This window comes from Ranitomeya imitator, chromosome 2, assembly GCF_032444005.1.
Source record: "Ranitomeya imitator isolate aRanImi1 chromosome 2, aRanImi1.pri, whole genome shotgun sequence".
Taxonomy (NCBI): domain Eukaryota; kingdom Metazoa; phylum Chordata; class Amphibia; order Anura; family Dendrobatidae; genus Ranitomeya; species Ranitomeya imitator.
In genome coordinates this window covers 290416303-290441821 of record NC_091283.1, presented here as the reverse complement: position 1 = coordinate 290441821, position 25519 = coordinate 290416303, and the positions used below count along the sequence as shown (strand labels likewise).

The 25519-nt window shown below is 43.8% G+C and overlaps 1 protein-coding gene across 3 annotated transcripts in view; it reads right to left on the bottom strand.

Annotated features, from left to right (window-relative positions):
• Window positions 1–19040, bottom strand: part of LOC138663248 (oocyte zinc finger protein XlCOF22-like) — a 37220-nt gene extending 18180 nt beyond the window's left edge. The window contains exons 1-7 of one of the 3 annotated variants that reach the window (XM_069749417.1): window positions 18975–19040; window positions 4802–4874; window positions 2781–2930; window positions 2472–2651; window positions 2266–2389; window positions 2085–2182; window positions 1796–1886 (exon numbers count right to left, since the gene is read on the bottom strand). In XM_069749417.1, the coding sequence (XP_069605518.1) occupies window positions 1796–1886; window positions 2085–2182; window positions 2266–2389; window positions 2472–2651; window positions 2781–2858 (571 nt within the window). In that variant the 5' untranslated portion in view covers window positions 2859–2930; window positions 4802–4874; window positions 18975–19040. Of the gene's footprint in view, window positions 1–1795; window positions 1887–2084; window positions 2183–2265; window positions 2390–2471; window positions 2652–2780; window positions 3029–4801; window positions 4928–18974 lie in introns of those variants that run through there. The other 2 variants (XM_069749418.1, XM_069749419.1) reach the window with 2 other exon arrangements.
• Between the last annotated feature and the right edge of the window lie 6479 nt (window positions 19041–25519).

Genomic DNA, 25519 nt, shown 5'->3' with positions numbered 1-25519 from the left:
TCCTTAGGATTGAAAACATAATGAAATATATAACGTGGAGTGAATCTATGAAACCAGGGCTCGAGCCTTGCCAACATCTTTTGCAGACGTGAATAAATGTATATCACAACCATCAGCCATGCACAGCTTAGAGATATATCATGGGATAAGTTTAATGTTTTGTATGTAGTTTATCATAATCCTCCTTGAAGTTAGTTGGTTTTAAAGAAATTGAAAAGTCAGGATGAAGGTGAAACTTGTTTTTGAACAGAAAATTCCGCTTGGCCCTCACTACACATTTAATGTTGTCGATCATAAAAGCAAAGTTTTGCCAGAAAGACTGGACCTGGTCTTGTAGGGACCATATGAGCACATTCAGCAGTACAGAAGGGGGAGAACGTAGATTCATCCAATAAGATATCAGGGATGTAGGAAGCCAAAAAAGCATCATTACCCTCCGCTTTCTCTTACAAGCCCATTGTAATATTTTTCTCCAAGTGATTTTCTAACTTTTTAGCACATTCTACGTCATTTGGCTTTGTAATTTACAGATCTAGGCAGGTAATGGTCAGTGAAAAAAAAACCACAAAATTGATCTTAACTTAAGTTGGTATACATGCAGAGGTAAAACGCATGTTCAAAATGGCCTTAAAACATTAAAACCTACAAGAGAAAAAAGTAAATGAAAACCCTGATATAACTAAGTAAAAAAGCAAAAGTGCATTTAAATAACACAGAGTTTTTAGTAATACTGTTTTTTGATCAAAAAATAGCAGCACAAAGCCATCCCACCTCGTCACGGTAACTCTGATCGGGACAGTCCTAAACTATCTAATATTAAAACCTTACCATGTGTCAATGTTGACCTCAGTGTGAATAAGAGCAGACGAAAGGACTGAGCCCTAACAGTGAAACAGTAGACTGGGGAAGCCTTATATAGTTTCTAGCTCAGAAACAGGGAGGCCACACCCCGGGTTGCACAGAATGCAACAATACAGAGAAGAAAAAAAAAACACAAAATTGAGCTTAACTTAAGTTGGTATACATGCAGAGGTAAAACGCATGTTCAAAATGGCCATAAAACATTAAAACCTACAAGAGAAAAAAGTAAATGAAAACCCTGATATAACTAAGTAAAAAAGCAAAAGTGCATTTAAATAACACAGAGTTTTTAGTAATACTGTTTTTTTATCAAAAAATTGAGCTCAATTTTGTGGGTATTTTTTCTCTGTATTGTTGCATTCTGTGTAACCCGGGGTGTGGCCTCCCTGTTTCTGAGCTAGAAACTATATAAGGCTTCCCCAGTCTAGTGTTTCACTGTTTGGGCTCAGTCCTTTCGTCTGCCCTTATTCACACTGAGGTCAACATTGACACATGGTAAGGTTTTAATATTAGATAGTTTAGGACTGTCCCGATCAGAGTTACCGTGACGAGGTGGGATGGCTTTTGTGCTATTTTTTTTAATCAAAAAACAGTATTACTAAAAACTCTGTGTTATTTAAATGCGCTTTTGCTTTTTTACTTAGTTATATCAGGGTTTTCATTTACTTTTTTCTCTTGTAGGTTTTAAGGTAATGGTCAGTGTCTACTAATACCAGGGGGATGGGTGGATACTCCAGGTTGTAAGTTCTATAGAAAAGGATTTAATTTCACTAAGTGATTTCAACATTTCCAAATAGAGCAGAATGTTGTGGTCTAGAGGCAAAATGGTCATCACACGATTGTGATATGACCGGAACAGACTATCGATAAAGCAGCCACAGCTGGCGACTGAGAAAAATCTGTGACTTCTCTGTGTTTAGTGGTTTCTACTCACCTAGGTAGTCATATGTAGGAATCTTCTCTTTACACTGCTCATCACCCCTCACATATGTCTCTGTAGTATTAATATGGGTCAGATCTTCATCCTGAATCAAATATTGTAAAAGTCACAGACAGATGGAGAAGTCACATCTATGATCAGCTCTAATCCTGCCATCTCCACCGCTCTCATTACACATGTATAAAACATATAATACTGGTGGATAAAACAAAGCTGAGCACAAGACCTTCACAGCTGTCTACACTGCATAGGGGAGATCTCATGACACCTTCTCTCCATCTACCTGATGATCCTGAGGAACATTGGGATCTTCTTGTTTACAGTCCTCTGGAAGAAGAGGACGGGGACATCTCTCTGGTGTTGTCCTCTTACTGTATAGATCTGAAGAAAACACATACAAGGACTAAATTCATTATTTACATACAGATAATAATAGCCCGTGTATATTTAGTCCTGTCTATTACCTGGTGTTGTGAGGGGTTGAGGAATCTCCATCATGACATCCTTGTATACATCTTTGTGTCCCTCTAAATACTCCCACTCCTCCATGGAGAAATAGACAGCGACATCCTGACACCTTACAGAAACCTGACACCTACAATGATACCGTCATCCCCCGATCCCTTCATAGCATTACTGTATAATGTCACAACATTCCCAGCAGTGTCACCTCTCCAGTCAGCAGCTGAATTATCTTGCAGGCGAGTCCTAGGATCTTCTGGTCATTGATGTCCTTATATACCAGGGGGTTACATGGAGGCTTTGGGATTGGACTCATGGGTCTTCCCCATCCCTCAGACACAGGGTCCTGACAGCGCTCACTAGAGGCCTTCTTCACTACTGTGTAATTCTGGTTATGGAGAGACACATTAATAAATCTCACTACAGACATTTCCAGAGTCCTCACCTCTCCAGTTCTGTCCATCTGTTATTCCCATAGATAACAATGATGTAATGTGACGTCATCAGAATCTCTCACCTCTCCAGTAAGCCGGAAGAGGATCTCTAGGGTGAGGTGTAATATCCTCTCCCCCATCTTGTCTCTGTCCATATCCATTCTTGATGGGTAATTCAGGAAAATTATCTTATATAGAAGATCTTCACTGAGAGGATCTGATATTGTAGAGACCTGAATGGGAAGAATATGAGCCGATGTAACATCATAAAAATCCTGTGTAATAATAATTATTTGAGATAATAAGGGAAACACATGAGGAGATAGAACGTGTATATGTTGTATTTTCTAGTCTTTTATGGACTGGAACATAAGTTGAATTGCTGGCTAAGACATCTCCATGCTCCCAATCACTGGCTATGCTACTCATTGCTTCAGCAACTGATTGGCTGTAGGAATCACACTCATCTTCCATAACGCTAATTCTCATCTCTTACCGACACTGGAATCGGCATTAGCAAAAGTGCAGGAGATATTCATTACACGTGACAGGAGAAATACTGTAACTACTTCATGATGAGGACGACATCTTCATCTTCTACTACGGCTCTAGAAACATATTTGTCCAGAGTCGGTCACTGACTCCATCCCCACCGGCCGTCTATATGAAGGTTTCCCGTCTTCCCCGCACTGTAATCTTCTATCACGTTAGATCTCAGGTCTGATTCACACACAGAAGTTTGAGGCTTTTATAAAAGCTTGTTTGTAAGAACAAGACAGGAATTGTTTGATGTCAATATCTCCATGTACAGTGTTTTATTTTCTCTTTATATTATACTAGCTGTACTACCCGGCTTCGCCCTGGTTAATAACTGCTGTTAGCAAAATAGAATGTGTTAACAAAAGTTTATTCTGCACACAAAAACCACAAAACAAATAGATAGAAATGTAATTATTAAAAGGCAAAAACTAAGCTAATAGAAGCATTTCACAACATATATTTCAACACCAGAGATATTCCACACAGATTTAACTAAATTGGCCAAGTAATGTGAAGTAATCTTCTACTACTTATTCGAGAGCCTTTTGATAACCGACATTCTTAGTTTTGCATGTGGCGAGTTTTCCATGAGGTGAGTTTTGCACATGTGGCGAGTTTTGCGTCAGCCTAGTTTTGCATGTGGCGAATTTTGCGCGTGGCGAGTTTTGAGTGGCAACTTTTGTGTTTCGACTTTTATGTGGCGAGTTTGGTGTGTGTGGTGAAATGTGTGCTGAGGGTGGTATATGTGTTCAAGCACGTGATAGTGTGTGGCGCATTTTGTGTGTGTGTTCATATCCCCGTGTGTGGTGAGTATCCCATGTCGGGGCCCCACCTTAGCAACTGTACGGTATATACTCTTTGGCGCCATCGCTCTCATTCTTTAAGTCCCCCTTGTTCACATCTGGCAGCTGTCTTTGCCTCCAACACTTTTCCTTTCACTTTTTCCCCATTATGTAGATAGGGACAAAATTGTTTGGTGAATTGGAACGCGCGGGGTTAAAATTTCGCCTCACAACATAGCCTATGACGCTCTTGGGGTCCAGACGTGTGACTGTGCAAAATTTTGTGGCTGTAGCTGCGACGGTGCAGATGCCAATCCCAGACATACACACATACATACATACACACACATTCAGCTTTATATATTAGATTAGGTTTTTTTACCTTTTTTTTGTAGGCTTCCATATATTACATGAAAAATACCCCCTCAATAATTGGGGATGCAGGTGAAACGCCCGCAAGGGCCGTGGGGTACCCGGTACCGGGTCTGGTATTCACAGGGGGATGTCAAGGTGGCAGCGACCCGGTCCGTGGCCCTGGGCGCCCATGTTAAAGGGAATGTCCTTAAACAGGTTTGGAATAAAGTTCTTGTTCGTGACGCCACCTGTGGTATTTGGTCAGTGGGGACCGACGCTGCTTAAAGGGGTCCTCGGGGGGATGTTATGGCAGCTGAGATGGTATAACTTCCCACAGGTGAAGTATGTCCCCAGGGCTCCCGGTGTATAGATGAGGATGGTGAGCGGTGCAGTAAAGAATGGAGGACACAGGTTTGCAGTCTCTTTACCTGATTTACTGAAGACTTCAGCCAGCCACAGTCCAGGGCACCAGATCACAGGTACAGGCAGGGTCCGTCTGGCCTGGAAGTGAATTCAGAGTCCCCTTTTACCAGGTGGAGTTAAAAGCCTTCCTCATAGCGCGGTGGTGATGTAGTCCCTTACTGCCTATGGCTTCTGATAAGGTCCTCACAGTTCTTTCTGTTCTCCATAAAGGTGGGACACAAACCCATATGGCAGGTGACTCGAGCCTTTTTACAGGGTCTCTATCACGACTCGGGCTCTATGTGCCATTGTGCGTCCTGGGTATTGGGGCAGACAGGTGATGTATAATCCAGCTGTCCTGCTGGTTTCTGCTGTAAGTCTTAGAGTCCCTCACAATCTCGGTCTTCTTGCTACTGGTAATCTGAGCTTGCAAGGGAGGTATCTGCTTTGCTGCTCTGCTCCCCTGGTGTCACTCTCCTGTGCTTCGCTCTCCTGCACACTCACTAACAATATTCTTCTTTTTATATTCTTTCTCTTTCCCCAGGAGCTGTAGCAACTCTGGCTACACGGCTCCTTCAGTCCTTCCGACACTCAATGTCTGACTGCTCTCTTCTCTGTCCTCTGACAGACTGCCTATTTTCCCTTCTTCCCTCCAGACCAGAATATATTTATAGGAGAGTTCACCCTAAACTAAGTTTAGAACTGCCCCTTCTGGCCTGGAGTGTGAACATGTTGTATGTATTGTGGTTACCTGATTAAAGAGATCCTTCATTGCTTCCAAACGTGACATCACTCTCCCCGTGAGGAAAGCAATGCCACTGTGATGACCAGGACCCTGAGGCGTCACACAGGTACTGTGGAAAAATTATACTGTGAGTGTGATGGCCAAGAAACTGGCACTGTACGGTATCAAGAATGGGAATAAGTGAGGGTTTATTATTTAGTGGTTTGGGTCTAAGAATATTGTGTGGGACATCTTGTACTATCATAATGTGTGGGAGATACTGTGGGAACATTATATTGTGTCTGGGGGCCAAGAAAGGGGCACGTTACTATGAGAGTAATACACGTTTCCTTGGTTCCCGTCTTTCATAGTTGGTTTGTTTGTATCTATCAGCGGAAAAGGAACAAATCCATTGTGATTCTTATAAGGAGACAACACAAAACACCCCTAAACATAACATTTTATAACAATCCCGTAATCTGTGACTCCTCACGGTAAATTGTGATCTCACCATTGGATTAGAGCTGATACTATGAAGTTAAAGTGACTAAACAGACTTTGTCACATCCATAGTGGGGCACTTTTCTGTGTTCGTCAGAACTGTCCGAGGATTATTAGGGGTGACAGTTCCCCCCAATTAGAAGGGACACCTGTGGATATTGGGGTCTTTACCTGCTACAGTTCTCATGGGATTTACTTGGTGAAGTGCTGGAATCACTTTCTCCCAAAGGGTTAAATGGCGTCTGTAACTTCAATGTCTTTCTATGAAGCTTCTTCTCTGAACTTTCTTCCTCTGTTTTCTGCCGTATTTCTATTACTCTCCGGAATCAGGACTGTATTAATTCCTATAGAAACTGCAGAGAAAGAATCATTTCTAATTCTGTGTTTCCAGGATTCTTCTTGTGGGAATTGGCTGCCATATCCCCTGTGCAATATATTTCTAGTATTATTGGTTTATAATACAGTAATTCAATGGACGTGAGATGGTTGTTTGTTTATCTCCCTTTTCTCTTGTATTCTTGTGTCATGTATTATTTTTATGTAACGTATGTGCATTTGTTCTGACATTTCACATCTGATGGATCTTACTTTACGGATTTGACAGGATCTTCTCCTGAATTTTTTAATAGGACTTACAGGTGGAACCAGTCCTGAAAGCAGAATATCCAGCAAGTATTTGCCATAAATTCATGCAAATTACCTGAAGTGTCATCAATTGTATCTAGTAAAATGCTTGAGTTCTCATTACTTGAATCCAGTAGGTTCGAGAGGCTTGACTCGAGTACCGAGTATAATGAAAGTCAATGAGAAACTCAAACATTTTTCCAGAAGACTCTAATAAGAGGGCAGGAAAATCGCTGAAATTGATTGAAAGAGTGCTCAAATGGAATAGGAACAGTATTGAGAAGATGCCTGGACACATCTCTGACTTCCCGGTCACAGTCCGACCGGGTGTGACGTATGAAGCATCTGTCTCAGAACAAGGCTCAAAAGGTTGTACTACAGAATTGGCGGACCTCGTAGGAGCACCATGGACTATGTTAGAGCTGTGGGGCTAATAAATTGGTGAATGATTGACTGTCTCTTGTCTGTATTCAATTAAGTCTCTCTTTTTAGGCCTTTCAGGTTTCCATTTGTGGACTGCGTCAGAATGCTTGAACTACTTTTTTTTTTAAATCAATAAATTGGTGAGCCAGGAAGTCAGGAAGTTTTTTTAAATATACATTTTTGTTTGATAGATACCTCACTGCTGGCATCAACCCCAAAATATATTAGCCCAATTGCTAACATAGCAAGGCAATCGGGAAGAGCCAGACAAAGTACCAGAATTTGTGCATCTAATGTGATGCGCAAATTTTGGGGAGGGACTGCAGGCTTGCATTTTTATACTGGGAATGGGCCAATAGTCATGGACCTTTCCAGACGGATAATATCAGCCCCCTGCTGTCCGGTTTACCTTTGTTGGTTATCAAAAATAGGGAGGATATCACATCATTTTTTTAAATTAATTATTTAATATGTTTAAAAAATGTTAAATACGCACTTTAGTGCAGCATGAAAGCACTAGAGGGTGCACATTTATAATATTTAGGGTGGAATGGACATTAATCTAAGCTCTTTCTCCTATAATAACTCTCCCCGAACTGCTTCCAGAGGACATTGTGGAGAGCATCGTTTCACCGGGTCTTTTATTAACCCAGTGACATGATGTGGCCAGCCAGTCACAGTAATGCCAGTAGCCAACATGGCTACGGCATTACCATATATGGCAGGCAATACAGAAATAACATTTCAGGAGTATAAAGATCTAAATAAATGTAAAAAGGAATTCAAGCTAGCAAAGTTATCCAAAAAGAAACAAATTACCAGCGACATTATATTAAATCTCAAAAAATGTTATAAATCCATTGTGATGAAACAGCTTTTCCTCTTAATTAACCAAACATCTATTTTCAGCAAGCCTGGAAGAATAGACTGTTATCTATTTGCAGACTTTTAAATGTATGTGTTTCTGTCTTGTTGCTCAAAAAAACACAGACTTTAGTTCGTATAAACCTGTATTGCTTGTAAGTTGACACTTGATGTAACATATTGTGCTCTTATCCTGGATGACTAGAGATGCAGGATAAATGAATAATTATGTTTGCTGATGTGTTGATTATACATTGTTCAGGCCAGCTAGCTTGTTGGCTTGCAAAACAGAGGAGGAAAAACTATGCAAATGGATTAAATAATCAAATAATGAGAGTTGGTTTCATCACTACTCTTCCCCTTTACCTGTGAATGCTGGCTTGAAGGACACTTGTTAACAATAAAAAGAGTTTAGATGCCTCTGTATTGTGAGACAGATATTTAGCCAAGACATCCAAACATCCAAAGAACCAGAGACTCTCTACAGGAGAGCAATGAAGACATCATAGCTCCATCACGAGGGACACAGAAATGTCATTCTACAGGATGCCAGCTTACGGGAACATGGACCCAGTCCATGCAGGTTTGCTCCATTGACCATCACTGAATCATGGATACATTTGGGGAAGTCAGGATTTGGACCCTCCGATCACCTGAGTCCCATTGATACATTTGTGAAAGCCAGGAATGAAACCCACTGGTCATCTGGCTCCATGGAGATGTTCGGAGAAGCCAGGTTTTGACTCTCGGGTTAAATGTCCTTGTAACTCAATGGACTGTCATCTTCCTAAGCTTAGGAATGCTGTTGGAGAAATCAGGTCTTATCCAATGCAAAGCAAGTTGATATAATCAAATTCTACTCATCAGATGGAGCTTTTGATAAAGCATATAAATTTATCCGCTGCAGTAGATCTACAGGTCTGCAAGTGGCCATGCTGTAGAGGAATTAGTGAATTAATGTAGATACATGGAGTACTATGTACAGTTTTGGTCACTGGTGATCAGGAAGAATATAACGGAACTAGAGCGAGTACAAAGGAGGGCAACAAAATGAATAAATAGGACGAGGGAACTACAATACACAGAGAGATTAGAAAATTAGGATTATGTAGTCTAGAAAAAAGATGACAGAGGGGCGATCTAATAACCATGTACAGTATCTATAATATAATGCTGGGAGCGTCACTCTGTCCAAAGCCTTTATAGACTGCGCAAGCGCAAGCGCCAGCGCAGTCTGGGCCTCACAGAGTGATGCTCCCAGGAGATCGTGGTATGCGTAAACACTGAACGCACACCGCGATCTCCACCGGAGAGTCAGGGACCGCCAGGAGGGTAAGTATATTCACCTGTCTCCCGTTCCAGCGCTGCGTGCGGCTCCATCTCCCGGGTCCTCTGCTGTGACGTTCCCAGTTCAGAGGGCGCGATGATGCGCTTAATGCACGCCGGCGCCGCCCTCTGACTGAACAGTCACAGTCAGAGGAGCCGGAAGATGGCGGCGCGCAGCGCTGGAACGGGACAGACAGGTGAGTATAGCAAGTGCTGGGGACCTGAGCTAGCGGTGACTCCGGCACCTGACCCCCACAGCGCGCCGGTGTCCCCGCCTGCTCAGGCCCCCAGCACTCGGCGCCCAGCGACGATAGGTATGGTATTTTTTTTTTTTTTTTATATATGGCAGCAGCATATGGGGCATGTATAATGGAGCATCTTATGGGGGGCATATAATACAATGGTGGCGCAGGATGGGAGCAGCACATGACAGAACGGGGGCGCAGGATGGCAGCAGCACATGACAGAACGGGCGCAGGATGGCAGCAGCACATGACAGAACGGGCGCAGGATGGTAGCAGCACATGACAGAACGGGCGCAGGATGGCAGCAGCACATGACAGAACGGGCGCAGGATGGCAGCAGCACATGACAGAACGGGCGCAGGATGGCAGCAGCACATGACAGGACGGGCGCAGGATGGCAGCAGCACATGACAGAACGGGCACAGGATGGGAGCAGCACATGACAGAACAGGGGCGCAGGATGGGAGCAGCACATTACAGAACAGGGGCCCAGGATGGCAGCAGCACATGACAGAACGGGCGCAGGATGGCAGCAGCACATGTCAGAATGGGGGCGCAGGATGGCAGCAGCACATGACAGAACGGGCGCAGGATGGCAGCAGCACATGACAGAACGGGCGCAGGATGGCAGCAGCACATGACAGAACGGGCGCAGGATGGCAGCAGCACATGACAGAACGGGTGCAGGATGGGAGCAGCACATGACAGAATGTGCGCAGGATGGCAGCAGCACATGACAGAACAGGCGCAGGATGGCAGCAGCACATGACAGAACGGGCGCAGGATGGGAGCAGCACATGACAGAACGTGGGCGCAGGATGGGAGCAGCACATGACAGAACGGGGGCGCAGGATGGCAGCAGCACATGACAGTACGGGCGCAGGATGGGAGCAGCACATGACAGAACAGAGGCGCAGGATGGGAGCAGCACATGAAAGAACGGGGGCACAGGATGGGAGCAGCACATGACAGAACGGGGGCACAGGATGGGAGCAGCACATGACAGGATGGGAGCAGCAAATGACAGAATGGAGGAGTAGGATGGGTGCAGAACATGTCAGAATGGAGGCGCAGGATGGGTGCAGCACATGTCACAATGGGGGCGCAGGATGGGAGCAGCACATGACAGAATGGGGGCGCAGGATGGGTGCAACACATGACAGAATGGGGGCGCAAGATGGGTGCAGAACATGTCTTAATGGAGGCGCAGGATGGGTGCAGAACATGTCAGAATGGGGGCACAGGATGGGAGCAGCATGTCACAATGGGGGCGCAGGATGGAAGCAGCACATGACAGAATGGGGGCGCAGGATGGGTGCAACACATGACAGAATGGGGGCGCAAGATGGGTGCAACACATGGCAGGATGGGGGCGCAGGATGGGTGCAGCACATGACAGGATGGGGACGCAGGATGGAGCAGCACATGTCAGAATGGGGGTGCAGGATGGGAGCAGCACATGTCAGAATGGGGGTGCAGGACGGGTGCAGCACATGTCAGGATGGGGACGCAGGATGGAGCAGCTCATGACAGGATGGGGATGCAGGATGGAGCAGCACATACCAGGATGGAGACCATATACCAATATAGATGCTAGCCACCCGGGCGTAGAACGGGTTCAATAGCTAGTAAGTATATAATGGGACAATGCAAATATCTCTCCGAGGATCTGTTTATACCAAGGAAAGTGACGGTCACAAGGGGACAAGGTTTTTTCACCAACGTAGAAGAGGATTCTTTATTGTTAGGGCAGTGAGATTCTGGAATTCCTTGCCTGAGGAGGTGGTGATGGCCATGGATGTCTTCCAGAGTGTAACAATATTGTATCTTACAGCTATTAGGTTCTTTAGAAGGACGTAGATTTGGGGATTTATTCTAACGAAATGTCTTAGTTCGGCCTTGCTAACTATGTTACTATGTTGCTATGTAAAGGTGGTTTATTCAATGCGTTTAGAAGTCTAAGTGACTTCTTCATCAGGAAATACCACACAAATACAGAGTCAGAAGTAGGATACTGTCTAAGGCTAGGTTCACATTGCGTTAAAGCAGCCCATTCAACACATGCGTTAAAAGGCAGGCGTTAACGCAAGTGCCAACATGATATCGAGCTAGCACAGATAGAGCATCTGCTAGCTCTATCTGTGCTAGCGGTGACGGACCCGGAAAAGCTGCAGCCCGCGTTCCAGGGTCCATCACTCAATGACGGCACAACGCTAGCGCACGTCCATTTTGGGCGTGCGCTAGCGATGCACCTGAAATAGAGCTTAATGGCAGCGTTAACGGACTGTGCTGTACTGCGTTATGCCGCGGTGTAACACAGTCCATCTAACGGACTGCTGAAAATGAAATGTGAACCCAGCCTTATATATACAAACTTTCAAATAATGGAGCCAATGGAATCACCTGACAAATATTTAAACATTGAAATTTCATGGTATTAATCAAATTTTCCAAATTTTTCTTTTTTCATCTTTGCACTATGAACTCTGACATTATCTGTTTGTCAGGTGATGCCATTGGAGCCATTATTTGAATCTTTGTATATATAAGACTGTATCTTAGTCGCTTAGACTTCAAAACACGTTGAATAAACCACCTCTCTTTATGTGAAATACATCTGGACTCAGAGGCGTAGCTAGTGTTTCGGTTCAAGGGGGCAAAGCTTCTGAGTTGGCCCCTAACCAGGTAACCTTGATTACAACTCGATCACGCACCCTAATAGTGGAGGAGAGCCTCAGCAGATGACCACAATGTTACTGAAGATAATCTCTATATAAAGACCAACATGGATATTACCTCCATATGGTCAGTGGTAGATACCAGTCCTACAGAACATATCAGAGATCACAGCACAGTTACAGATAATGACTTATCTCTGACGTTCTTTCTGATGGAATCGTTCATTTTTCCTGTCTTTTCCATCAGGCCCAGACCGACATGACAACTTCTTCCAGCCAGGACTCGGCTGCAGAGAATACAACAAAGACACGTTTCATTTCTCATATTCCAGCGCCATCACCATCTATTCCCAACCTGCACAAACTCCTCATCCTGCTGATACCCCAAATACTGAGCTGCTGCTGCCATATGTGACCCTATTATTGCACCTACTGTGTGGTTCTCTGTGCCTTCTAAATTATAAAGCACCCCTCTGTAATATAGTAATGCCAGGTGCAAGTGCCCTAGAAAACAGTGCCCACATTTTGCCCCCTAGAACGTAATAATGCCCCGTATGCCCCTATGCTAGTTACAGTAACCTGAGTTCCCCTATAAAAATAAGTACCCACTTTACATTTAATAATGTCCCGAGTCTCCCCCCTGTACAGCTCCCCTATACACAGTATAATGCCCCCTCACTGTATAGTACCACCCACACAGTATACTGACCCCTTAGTGGCCTCCAAACTATTTGATTGCTCCAACACTGTATGATGGCCCCGTCACTGTAATCCCCACACTGTATAATGGCCCCATAGATAACCTCCATATAGTATAATGTGGCAGATAGTCATCAATATTGTATAAGGCAGCACCCCATAGGCAGACCCTGTAGTATAAGGCAGCACCCCTATAAGCAGACCCTGTAGTATAAGACAGTACCCTTTTGGCAGACCCTGTAGTATAAGGCAGCACCGCCATAGGCAGACCCTGTAGTATAAGGCAGCAGCCCATAGGCAGAGCCTGTAGCATAAGACAGCACCCCCATAGGCAGACCCTGTAGTATAAGGCAGCACCCCCATAGGCAGGCCATGTTGTATAAGGCAGCACTCATATAGGCAGACTCTGTAGTATAAGGCAGCCCGCATAAAAAAACAATAAATCCTCACCTCTCTCTTCCTCCTTGTTCCAGTGGTGATCCGAGCTCCCGCTCATCTCCTGACAGCGGGCCCGGGTAGTGATGTCATGGCAACCGCTATCAGCGTTGGCAACGTCAGATGCTGACAGGGGATAATGGGAGAGGGAGCGTATTGCTGGCACCGGGCCCACCTTCTGCTCAGGGGCCCCATAGCGGCAGAGCAGGGAGATCGATTCTCCCTGCTCTGGCACAGAATGTACCTGTATCGGCGCACTGCATGCGCCGATGCAGTAACAGTAGCGTAGCTCGGGGTGGACCCCCTCAGAGTGTGGGGCCCTGGGCGACCACCCCCTCTGCCCCCCAGGCAGCTACTCTACTCTCTGGACCTACATCTATTCAGCAACACAGATTATATGCACATTAACACGTTCTTTTATCTTCCTAAGCTTGTCATTACCTCCTCTCTATGTGCGTGCCACAGGTGGGGTCGTCGGCTGTAGAAGCTTTGAAGTAGCAGCTGCTCTTATCCCGGCGAGTCAGCGGAAAGGTGAGACTCTATAATGTGCACAATTTTGAGTATTTTGCTGGGACTATTCTATGTATTATTTGCCTGTTTTGTGGTTAAATAAAATATTTCCACACTGTTTTACCCTCAACCTGTGTTGTCTAAGTAGTATTACGCCCATGGTAAAATGAGAGTATGCATTCATTAGGATGATCCCTAGTCCATGCAATTTTGGCTCGTGAACCAGAGCACCCGCTGATCCCCAATGTCTCCACATTAATCAATGCCAAGGAAAAAACAACAGATAATTTCCGCCCCTTAAAAACGATAATAACAAGATAATTGTTATAGAGGACAAAGAAAAGGCTGAAATATTAAACAGGCACTTTTCATTCATGTTCACCAATGAACCGTCTGAGAGTAAAGTGTCAGTCTTTGCTGACGACATCAAACTATGTAGGATATTAAAATCTGACTTGAAAAGAAAAAAAGAGGTTCCAGCTTCTCCAGATAAAATCGAAAAAGGCTTTATTGCTATAACATCATTAAAATATGAAAAGCTCCCGAGACATCACCATGATAGTATACACGGCAGGCTACGCGTTTCGACCGACACAGCGGTCTTTATCAAAGCTAGTCTACTGAATAGTGAAATTGTATAAAAAGACCTGAGGACCAATGACATGAAAGAAAGAAATCACATGAACGGAAAGGTCCTATTAATGAATAAAATAGCATACAAAACTATTAACAATTCACACAAAATAAAATAAAAAATGAAAAATGAATGAAATACAAACAATAATTAATTAAATAAGTATCACACATGAATGAATAAATCAATAATGAAACATTAATTCATTCCTCTTGTTAAGACCGTCAGGAAATCTCGTACCCAGATTGAAAATCCAATACGCCTCGCGTGTTAGTAGTGTTCTGTGCAAATCCCCACCACGTAAAGGCTTCTTGATTTTTTCTAAGCCTGTAACCCTCAAAGAGCTGATATCACGAGAATGGTAGTCTATAAAATGTTTCGCTGCAGAGGAAATATTACGGTTAATATTACCAATATGTAGGATATCATGCAAATGTTCGGAAATGCGATTCTTCAATTTCCTAATTGTGCATCCAACATATGATTTGTTGCACTCAATACAATCTAATTTATAAATGACATATCGCGTATTGCAATTAATGAAATCCTGAATTGTAAATGTATTAACATTATTGCAGTCTTTGAAAATTTTAGTTGTAACCATTCTCTTACATGTTGAACAATTAGTAACGTTACATTTATAACTACCTTTACATTTAAGCCAAGTGTCTGGTGGTCTATGTGAAACAAATGTGTTAGGTGATAAAATGTTGCCTAATGTGGGTGCCCTCCTAGCAACAATATTGCACCCACCTTGTAACACTTGGCTGAGAATGGGATCCTCATACAAAATAGGTAAAGCTTTGGAAATGATATGTTTAATTGCGTTGAATTGGGGGCTGTATTGCAGACATACAAATGGTTTGTTACCGATGTTATTTTTAACAGAGTTTTTGTTTAGCCGACAGACATCAGATGAAACAAGTTCATTTTGTTGCTTGTTGGAGACTATTTTAGACGCTCGATCAAGCATCCAATTAGGGTAACCCCGTTTATTCAATCTCTTACATGATCTGGCCAGATCACTGGTATATGCGTTATTATTATTGCAATTACGCTTGAGTCTAGTAAACTCCCCTACTGGGATGGCTTTAATGGTATGCTTAGGGTGGCTGCTATTAGCATGGAGAATTGTATTACCGGCAATAGGTTTAATAAAAGTACGTGTTGAAATTAATTTATTGACGCTACCCGTCAATTCCAAATCCAAAAATGAGATTGTAGATTTTTGATGAATATGGGTGAATTTGATATTGTAATCATTATTGTTGATATACAGTAAAAAATCAGGTATGGCAGATACATCACCCCTCCAAATAATTAATGTATCGTCGATGTATCTGCCATACCATAAAATGACGGTCTTAACAAGAGGAATGAATTAATGTTTCATTATTGATTTATTCATTCATGTGTGATACTTATTTAATTAATTATTGTTTGTATTTCATTCATTTTTCAATTTTTATTTTATTTTGTGTGAATTGTTAATAGTTTTGTATGCTATTTTATTCATTAATAGGACCTTTCCGTTCATGTGATTTCTTTCTTTCATGTCATTGGTCCTCAGGTCTTTTTATACAATTTCACTATTCAGTAACATAGTAACATAGTTAGTAAGGCCGAAAAAAGACATTTGTCCATCCAGTTCAGCCTATATTTTCCATCATAATAAATTCCCAGATCTACGTCCTTCTACAGAACCTAATTGTATGATACAATATTGTTCTGCTCCAGGAAGACATCCAGGCCTCTCTTGAACCCCTCGACTGAGTTCGCCATCACCACCTCCTCAGGCAAGCAATTCCAGATTCTCACTGCCCTAACAGTAAAGAATCCTCTTCTATGTTGGTGGAAAAACCTTCTCTCCTCCAGACGCAAAGAATGCCCCCTTGTGCCCGTCACCTTCCTTGGTATAAACAGATCCTCAGCGAGATATTTGTATTGTCCCCTTATATACTTATACATGGTTATTAGATCGCCCCTCAGTCGTCTTTTTTCTAGACGAAATAATCCTAATTTCGCTAATCTATCTGGGTATTGTAGTTCTCCCATCCCCTTTATTAATTTTGTTGCCCTCCTTTGTACTCTCTCTAGTTCCATTATATCCTTCCTGAGCACCGGTGCCCAAAACTGGACACAGTACTCCATGTGCGGTCTAACTAGGGATTTGTACAGAGGCAGTATAATGCTCTCATCATGTGTATCCAGACCTCTTTTAATGCACCCCATGATCCTGTTTGCCTTGGCAGCTGCTGCCTGGCACTGGCTGCTCCAGGTAAGTTTATCATTAACTAGGATCCCCAAGTCCTTCTCCCTGTCAGATTTACCCAGTGGTTTCCCATTCAGTGTGTAATGGTGACATTGATTCATTCTTCCCATGTGTATAACCTTACATTTATCATTGTTAAACCTCATCTGCCACCTTTCAGCCCAAGTTTCCAACTTATCCAGATCCATCTGTAGCAGAATACTATCTTCTCTTGTATTAACTGCTTTACATAGTTTTGTATCATCTGCAAATATCGATATTTTACTGTGTAAACCTTCTACCAGATCATTAATGAATATGTTGAAGAGAACAGGTCCCAATACTGACCCCTGCGGTACCCCACTGGTCACAGCGACCCAGTTAGAGACTATACCATTTATAACCACCCTCTGCTTTCTATCACTAAGCCAGTTACTAACCCATTTACACACAATTTCCCCCAGACCAAGCATTCTCATTTTGTGTACCAACCTCTTGTGCGGCACGGTATCAAACGCTTTGGAAAAATCGAGATATACCACGTCCAATGACTCACCGTGGTCCAGCCTATAGCTTACCTCTTCATAAAAACTGATTAGATTGGTTTGACAGGAGCGATTTCTCATAAACCCATGCTGAAAGCTAGTAGACTAGCTTTGATAAAGACCGCTGTGTCGGTCGAAACACGTAACCTGCCGTGTATACTGTCATGGTGATGTCTCGGGAGCTTTTCATATTTTAATGATGTTATAGCAATAAAGCCTTTTTCGATTTTATCTGGAGAAGCTGGAACCTCTTTTTTTCTTTTCAAGTGTGTTTCATCACGTCTCATCAAGGACGGAGTCCCGTGCTTCTCTGTGGGATCGGTGAGCTGGCTTTTTCCTTGTTTCATCTGTCTTCATATTAAAATCTGACCTTGAAATTACAATAATAAAAATTGATCTGGATGAGATCAAATGAGATTTAATCTACTATATAATTGTCTAAGGGTCACTTCCGTCGTTCTGTCTGTCCTTCTGTCTGTCATGGATATTCATTGGTCGCGGCCTCTGTCTGTCATGGAATCCAAGTCGCTGATTGGTCGTGGCAAAACGCCCACGACCATTGCCACGACCAATCAGCGACAGGCGCAGTCCGGCGGCAACATAGCCACTCCATCCTCCCCGCAGTCAGTGCCCGCTCCGTACTCCCCTCCAGTCAACGCTCACACAGGGTTAATGGCAGCGCTAATGGACTGCGTTATGCCACAGTGTAATGCACTCCATTAACGCTGCTATTAGCCCTGTGTGACCAACTTTTTTACTATTGATGCTGCCTATGCAGCCTCAATAGTAAAAAGATCTAATGTTAAAAATAATTTAAAAAATTAAAAATCATCATGTACTCACATTCCGGCGCCTTTCCCGCTCCGCTCCTCGCGATGCTCCAGTGACCAGTCCATGCAAGCGGCAGGTTCCGGTGACAAACATGGTATGCGACAAGGACCTGCCATGACGTGTGACCGCGACGTCATCACAGGTCTTGCACCCATACCAACGCTGGGACCGGAAGCTGCCGGGTGCACCGCACACAGGGCCAGGACTTCAACGGAGGGTGAGTATATGTTTATTTTTCATTTTAAGTCTGTATACTACATGGCTCTGTGCTGTATACTCCGTCGCTGTGCAATATACTACGTGGCTGGACAATATACTACGTGGCTGGGCAATATACTACGTGGCTGGGCAATATACTACGTGGCTGGGCAATATACTATGTAGCTGGGCAATATACTACGTGGCTGGGCAATATACTACGTGGCTGGGCAATATACTACGTGGACATGCATATTCTAGAATACCCGATCTAGTACTTGATAAATGTAGAGTAACGCACCCAGCACGGCAGACACTATAACAGCTTTTAAAAATAGCTGGATGATTTCCTCAGTAGAAGTAACACTGTGGGTTATAGTTAAATTAGTGACAAAATGAACAATTAGTGGAGAAGGTTGACCTTGATGGACCTAGGTCGTTATTCAACTCATGTAACTATGCTTATTGGCTAACAGCCCTGAAACATACGGGGCGGGTTCTTGAGCATTGCGCCAAAGCAACTTCTTTGGGCTTCTGTCCTCTTATCCTGCAGTTTTCTGAACTGACCTAATGTGGACTTGGGAACCAGCGAAGCCGAATTCTGTCCACAGCTGTTAGGTCACTGTTCACACCACACAGAGACACCAAAAGCGTCTTTGTGCTAAAGGGGTTAATGTCCCCCCCTCAAGTAATGGGGCCTCCAACACCTACCTCCACCTGCAGAGCCGCTCTCCACATATATGGCTGCTCTGTGCACACAGGACCTGTGATGAGGTCACAGGAGGGGAGGAGTCAGTGGTCACATGATCAGGGGTCTCAGTGTCAGTGAATAATATCCGGAGTGTATACCCTACATGGAAACTTCTCCTCAGTCAGTGACATTTCCGCCATTATTTACCCCTCACTACTGGCACAATTACCTCCCGCTGCCTTTTCTACACAGTGTTATGTGTGGAATGTAACGTGTGATTTCTCTGCTTGGAGACACATAGACCCCACACATGAGGGAATTATCACCAGTTACCGGACATCTACTACAGCTCTGGCAAAAATTAAGAGACCACCACATCAAAACCCTGTCATGGGCAGCCCAATTTCCAGACCTGAACCCCATTGAAAACCTCTGGATTGTAATCAAGAGGATGATGGATAGTCACAAGCCATCAAACAAAGAAGAACGGTTTATATTTTTGCTCCAGGAGCAGTGTGAAACACTGCTGGAAAGCATGCCAAGACGCATGAAAGCTGTGATTAAAAATCACGGTTATTCCACAAAATACTGATTTCTGAACTCTTCCTGAGTTAAAATATCAATATTGCTGTTTCTAAATGATTATGAACTTGTTTTCTTTGCATTATTTGAGGTTTGAAAGCACTGGTTTTTTTTTTGTAATTTTGACCATTTTTCTTTGTCAGAAAAAAATACAAAATGTATTGCTTGGAACTTCGGAGACATGTTGTCAGAAGTTTATAGAACAAAAGAACAATTTACATTTTACTCAAACATATACCTATAAAGAGAAAAATCAGACATACTGAACATTTTGCAGTGGTCTCTTAATTTTTGCCAGAACTGTATATGGCGGCATATGATTGTGCTATTGACTCCATACTAGGAGATAAAATGCCGAAATGTCATTTATTTAACCCCTTCCAGGGAGGACGGCCTTAACAGACTATATTCAAAAGAGTCCGACTAAGGGTCATATACGGCCATTCACCTCTCCAGTCGCCGTTGTTTTTTTTTCTTAAAAAAAAGATGGAGGGTTGCGTACATGCAAGAGATTTATAAAATCATGGTTCATGTGGTGAAATATGTGTGTATATATATATATATATATATATATATGTGTGTAGTGACATGTCTAGGGTTATATGTGTGACTAGTGATAATGTAGCATCTGACCTGAAGGCAAGTCACACCAAGATGTTAATAGGTACTTCCTTCCTTGGAATGAGTAAGACCTCTGTCTCCAAATCTCACCAGGAGGTCTGGCTGAGGCCAAGAACAAAGGAACACTTGACACCTCTGAGTGCTTGGAGGGGAGGTGCTAAATTGTGGCCTGAGGTAATCTATCCCTGAGAACCTCTCCACAAGAGAAATAATATATTCATTGGGGGCGCGGCCGTGGCCCAATCACACAGGCAGTAGTTATGATATTGGCCTGAGGGGCCGATCTAGAAGCCTGACCTCAGACCAAAGTTATAAATTTAGGCTGCAGACAGAGAATTGTGTTCACATGTGAGGGCAGCCTGAGAAGCTGGTGTGATCCAATCTACATCGTCCTACCCTCAGGGAGCAGAAAGCAAACTACCAGTTAGATGATTTCTGTAAGTTTCTCCTGTTTATTTTGACATTGTTTGCATAAGTCGTATATCTTTTTATTATCATATTTTTATACCTTTTTCTAATTGTAAGCATTGAACTTTTGCTATTAAAGTATAAACCTTTAACAAGTTGAACCTTGAATGTTCTAAAGAATCCATAGCCTAAAGGTGTGTGGGCCTTATGAGTGATAGACATATTTTTATTAGTATTATTGTTAGTTGCGGGACTCATCGCCCGTGTATTCGATTTGTGATGGCAGCACGTATGACCGGGTGTGTGGCCTGAGTTGGTGTGTGATTTATGCTCCCATTACAGCATAGGACAGAGGTTGAATGCTGGGACTGAGAGTGGGGAGATAGATTAACCCTTGCAGGCGCAACCCCAAGTCACGTGTGAGAGCAGGCACATGACGAATAAGTGACACCACGGAGTAGGAATCCGTGACAGTTCACAATCCCTGTCCTTTATCCCTTATACCTGACCTGCTTATCCAATTATCTGAAGCTAAATGGTTTTCCAAACTTGACTTGAGAGGGGCATATAACCTTAGCAATGTGTTCCCCAAAAAATATTTCTGATAAAGGGGTTAAATTTCTTAGCGTTTGGCTTAGTTTTTGCTCCAGATTGAGTATCAAGCTGTCTTTTTCCTCAGGCTATCATCCAGAGATTAATGTAAAAACAGAAAGGATGAACCAGGAGGTATAGCAGTGTGTTGTGAATTCTGTGGCAGAGCTCTCTCCTGTGGTCACAAGTGGTACTTCGGCTGGTTCTCTCTGTGAGCTTCCGTTGGTGGAGGAAAGTGGTACTGCGGCTTCTGAGTTTCCTTCCTCAGGTGATGTGGTGAAGTCATTAGGTGCTTCTCTATTTAACTCCACCTAGTGCTTTGATCCTGGCTTCCAGTCAATGTTCTAGTATTGGACCTGTTTCCTCCTGGATCGTTCCTGTGGCCTGCTGCTCTGCATAGCTAAGTTCTTCTTTGCTATTTGTTTGCTGTTTTTTTCTGTCCAGCTTGTCAATTTGTTTTTTACTGCTTGCTGGAAGCTCTGGGACGCAGAGGGTGTACCTCCGTGCCGTTAGTTCGGTACGGAGGGTCTTTTTGCCCCCTTTGCGTGGTCTTTTTGTAGGGTTTTGTGTTGACCGCAAAGTTACCTTTCCTATCCTCGCTCTGTTCAGAAAGTTGGGCCTCACTTTGCTAAATCTATTTCATCTCTACGTTTGTCTTTTCATCTTAACTCACAGTCATTATATGTGGGGGCTGCCTTTTCCTTTGGGGTATTTCTCTGAGGCAAGGTAGGCTTATTTTCCTTCTTCAGGCTAGCTAGTTTCTCAGGCCGTGCCGAGTTGCATAGGCAGCGTTAGGCGCAATCCACGGCTGCCTTTAGTGTGGTTGGAGAGGATTAGGGATTGCGGTCAACAGAGTTCCCACGTCTCAGAGCTCGTTCTTGTTTTTTGGGTTATTGCCAGGTCACTGTATGTGCGCTGACCTCTATGTCCATTGTGGTACTGAATTACCTTTCATAACAGTACTGGAAGCCAAAAGTACTAATGATTCCCAATAGAGGGAAAAAAGAAGTTCTGAGACCATTTTTTTTTCTTTGCACTGTGTTTTGCCTTTTTTTTCCCCTAGACATTTGGGTGGTTCAGGACACAGGTGTGGACATGGATATTCAGGGTCTGTGCTCTTCATTGGATAATCTCGTTATAAATGTACAAAAGATTCAAGATTTGGTGGTTCAGAAGCCTATGTTAGAACCAAGAATTCCTATTCCTGATTTGTTTTATGGTGATAGAGCGAAGTTTGTGAATTTCAAAAATAATTGCAAACTGTTTCTGGCTTTGAAACCTCGCTCCTCTGGTGACCCAGTTCAACAAGTTAGGATTGTTATTTCTTTGTTGCGTGGCGATCCTCAGGACTGGGCATTTTCCCTTTGCGCCAGGGGATCCTGCATTAAGTAATATCGATGCATTTTTCCTGGCGCTCGGATTGCTGTACGATGAGCCTACTTCTGTGGATCAGGCAGAGAAGAATTTGCTGGCTCTGTGTCAGGGTCAGGATGAAATAGAGGTATATTGTCAGAAATTTAGAAAGTGGTCCGTACCGTACTCACTCAGTGGAATGAAGGTGCGCTCGCAGCTATTTTCAGAAAAGGTCTCTCTGAAGCCCTTAAGGATGTCATGGTGGGATTTCCTATGCCTGCTGGTCTGAATGAGTCTATGTCTTTGGCCATTCAGATCGGTCGACGCTTGCGCGAGCGTAAATCTGTGCACCATTTGGCGGTATTACCTGAGCTTAAACCTGAGCCTATGCAGTGCGATAGGACTTTGACCAGAGTTGAACGGCAAGAACACAGACGTCTGAATGGGCTGTGTTTCTACTGTGGTGATCCAATCATGCTATCTCTGATTGTCCTAAGCGCACTAAGCGGTTCGCTAGGTCTGCCACCATTGGTACGGTATAGTCAAAATTTCCTCTGTCCGTTACCTTGATCTGCTCTTTGTCATCGTATTCTGTCATGGCATTTGTGGACTCAGGCGCTGCTCTGAATTTGATGGACTTGGAGTATGCTAGGCGTTGTGGGTTTTTCTTGGAGCCCTTGCAGTGTCCTATTCCATTGAGAGGAATTGATGCTACGCCTTTGGCCAAGAATAAGCCTCAGTACTGGACCCAGCTGACCATGTGCATGGCTCCTGCACATCAGGAGGTTATTCGCTTTCTGGTGTTGCATAATCTGCATGATGTGGTCGTGTTGGGGTTGCCATGGCTACAAGTCCATAATCCAGTTTTAGATTGGAAATCCATGTCTGTGTCCAGCTGGGGTTGTCAGGGGGTACATGGTGATGTCCCATTTCTGACTATTTCGTCATCCACCTCTTCTGAGGTTCCTGAGTTCTTGTCTGATTACCGGGATGTATTTGATGAGCCCAAGTCCGATGCCCTACCTCCGCATAGGGATTGTGATTGTGCTATCGATTTGATTCCTGGTAGTAAATTCCCAAAAGGTCGACTGTTTAATTTATCTGTGCCTGAGCACGCCGCTATGTGGAGTTATGTGAAGTAGTCTTTGGAGAAGGGGCATATTCGCCCGTCATCGTCGCCATTGGGAGCAGGGTTCTTTTTTGTAGCCAAGAAGGATGGTTCACTGAGACCTTGTATAGATTACCGCCTTCTAAATAAGATCACGGTTAAATTTCAGTACCCCTTGCCATTGTTATCTGATTTGTTTGCTAGGATTAAGGGGGCTAGTTGGTTCACCAAGATAGATCTTCGTGGTGCATATAATCTTGTGCGTATTAAACGGGGCGATGAATGGAAAACTGCATTTAATACGCCTGAGGGCCATTTTGAGTACCTAGTTATGCCATTCGGACTTGCCAATGCTCCATCAGTATTTCAGTCCTTTATGCATGACATCTTCCGAGAGTACCTGGATAAATTCCTGATTGTATACTTGGATGATATTTTGGTCTTCTCGGATGATTGGGAGTCTCATGTGAAGCAGGTCAGAATGGTGTTCCAGGTCCTGCGTGCTAATTCTTTGTTTGTGAGGGGATCAAAGTGTCTCTTTGGTGTTCAGAAGGTTTCATTTTTGGGGTTCATTTTTTCCCCTTCTACTATCGAGATGGACCCTGTTAAGGTCCAGGCCATTTATGATTGGACTCAGCCGACATCTCTGAAGAGTCTGCAAAAGTTCCTGGGCTTTGCTAATTTTTATCGTCGCTTCATCTGTAATTTTTCTAGTATTGCTAAACCATTGACCGATTTGACCAAGAAGGGTGCTGATGTGGTCAATTGGTCTTCTGCTGCTGTGGAAGCTTTTCAAGAGTTAAAGCGTCATTTTTCTTCTGCCCCTGTGTTGTGTCAACCAGATGTTTCGCTTCCGTTCCAGGTCGAGGTTGATGCTTCTGAAAATGGAGCAGGGGCTGTTTTGTCACAAAGAGGTTCTGATTGCTCGGTGATGAAGCCATGCGCCTTCTTTTCCAGGAAGTTTTCGCCTGCTGAGTGAAATTATGATGTTGGCAATCGAGAGTTGCTGGCCATGAAGTGGGCATTCGAGGAGTGGCGTCATTGGCTTGAAGGATCTAAGCATCGCGTGGTGGTCTTGACTGATCACAAGAACTTGACTTATCTCGAGTCTGCCAAACGGTTGAATCCTAGACAGGCTCGTTGGTCGCTGTTTTTCTCCTGTTTTGACTTTGTGGTTTCGTACCTTCCAGGCTCTAAAAATGTGAAGGCGGATGCCCTGTCTAGGAGTTTTGTGCCCGACTCTCCGGGTTTGTCTGAGCCGGCGGGTATTCTCAAAGAGGGAGTAATTGTCTGCCATCTCCCCTGATTTGCGGCGGGTGCTGCAAAAATTTCAGGCTAATAAACCTGATCGTTGCCCAGCGGAGAAACTGTTTGTCCCTGATAGGTGGACGAATAAAGTTATCTCTGAGGTTCATTGTTCGGTGTTGGCTGGTCATCCTGGAATCTTTGGTACCAGAGATTTAGTGGCTAGATCCTTTTGGTGGCCGTCTCTGTCGCGGGATGTGCGTTCTTTTGTGCAGTCCTGTGGGATTTGTGCTCGGGCTAAGCCCTGCTGTTCTCGTGCCAGTGGGTTGCTTTTGCCCTTGCCGGTCCCGAAGAGGCCTTGGACACATATCTCTATGGATTTTATTTCGGATCTCCCCGTCTCTCAAAAAATGTCTGTCATTTGGGTGGTTTGTGATCGCTTCTCTAAGATGATCCATTTGGTACCCTTGTCTAAATTACCTTCCTACTCTGATTTGGTGCCATTGTTCTTCCAGCATGTGGTTCGTTTACATGGCATTCCAGAGAACATCGTTTCTGACAGAGGTTCCCAGTTTGTTTCGAGGTTTTGGCGAGCCTTTTGTGCTAGGATGGGCATTGATTTGTCTTTTTCCTCGGCTTTCCATCCTCAGACAAATG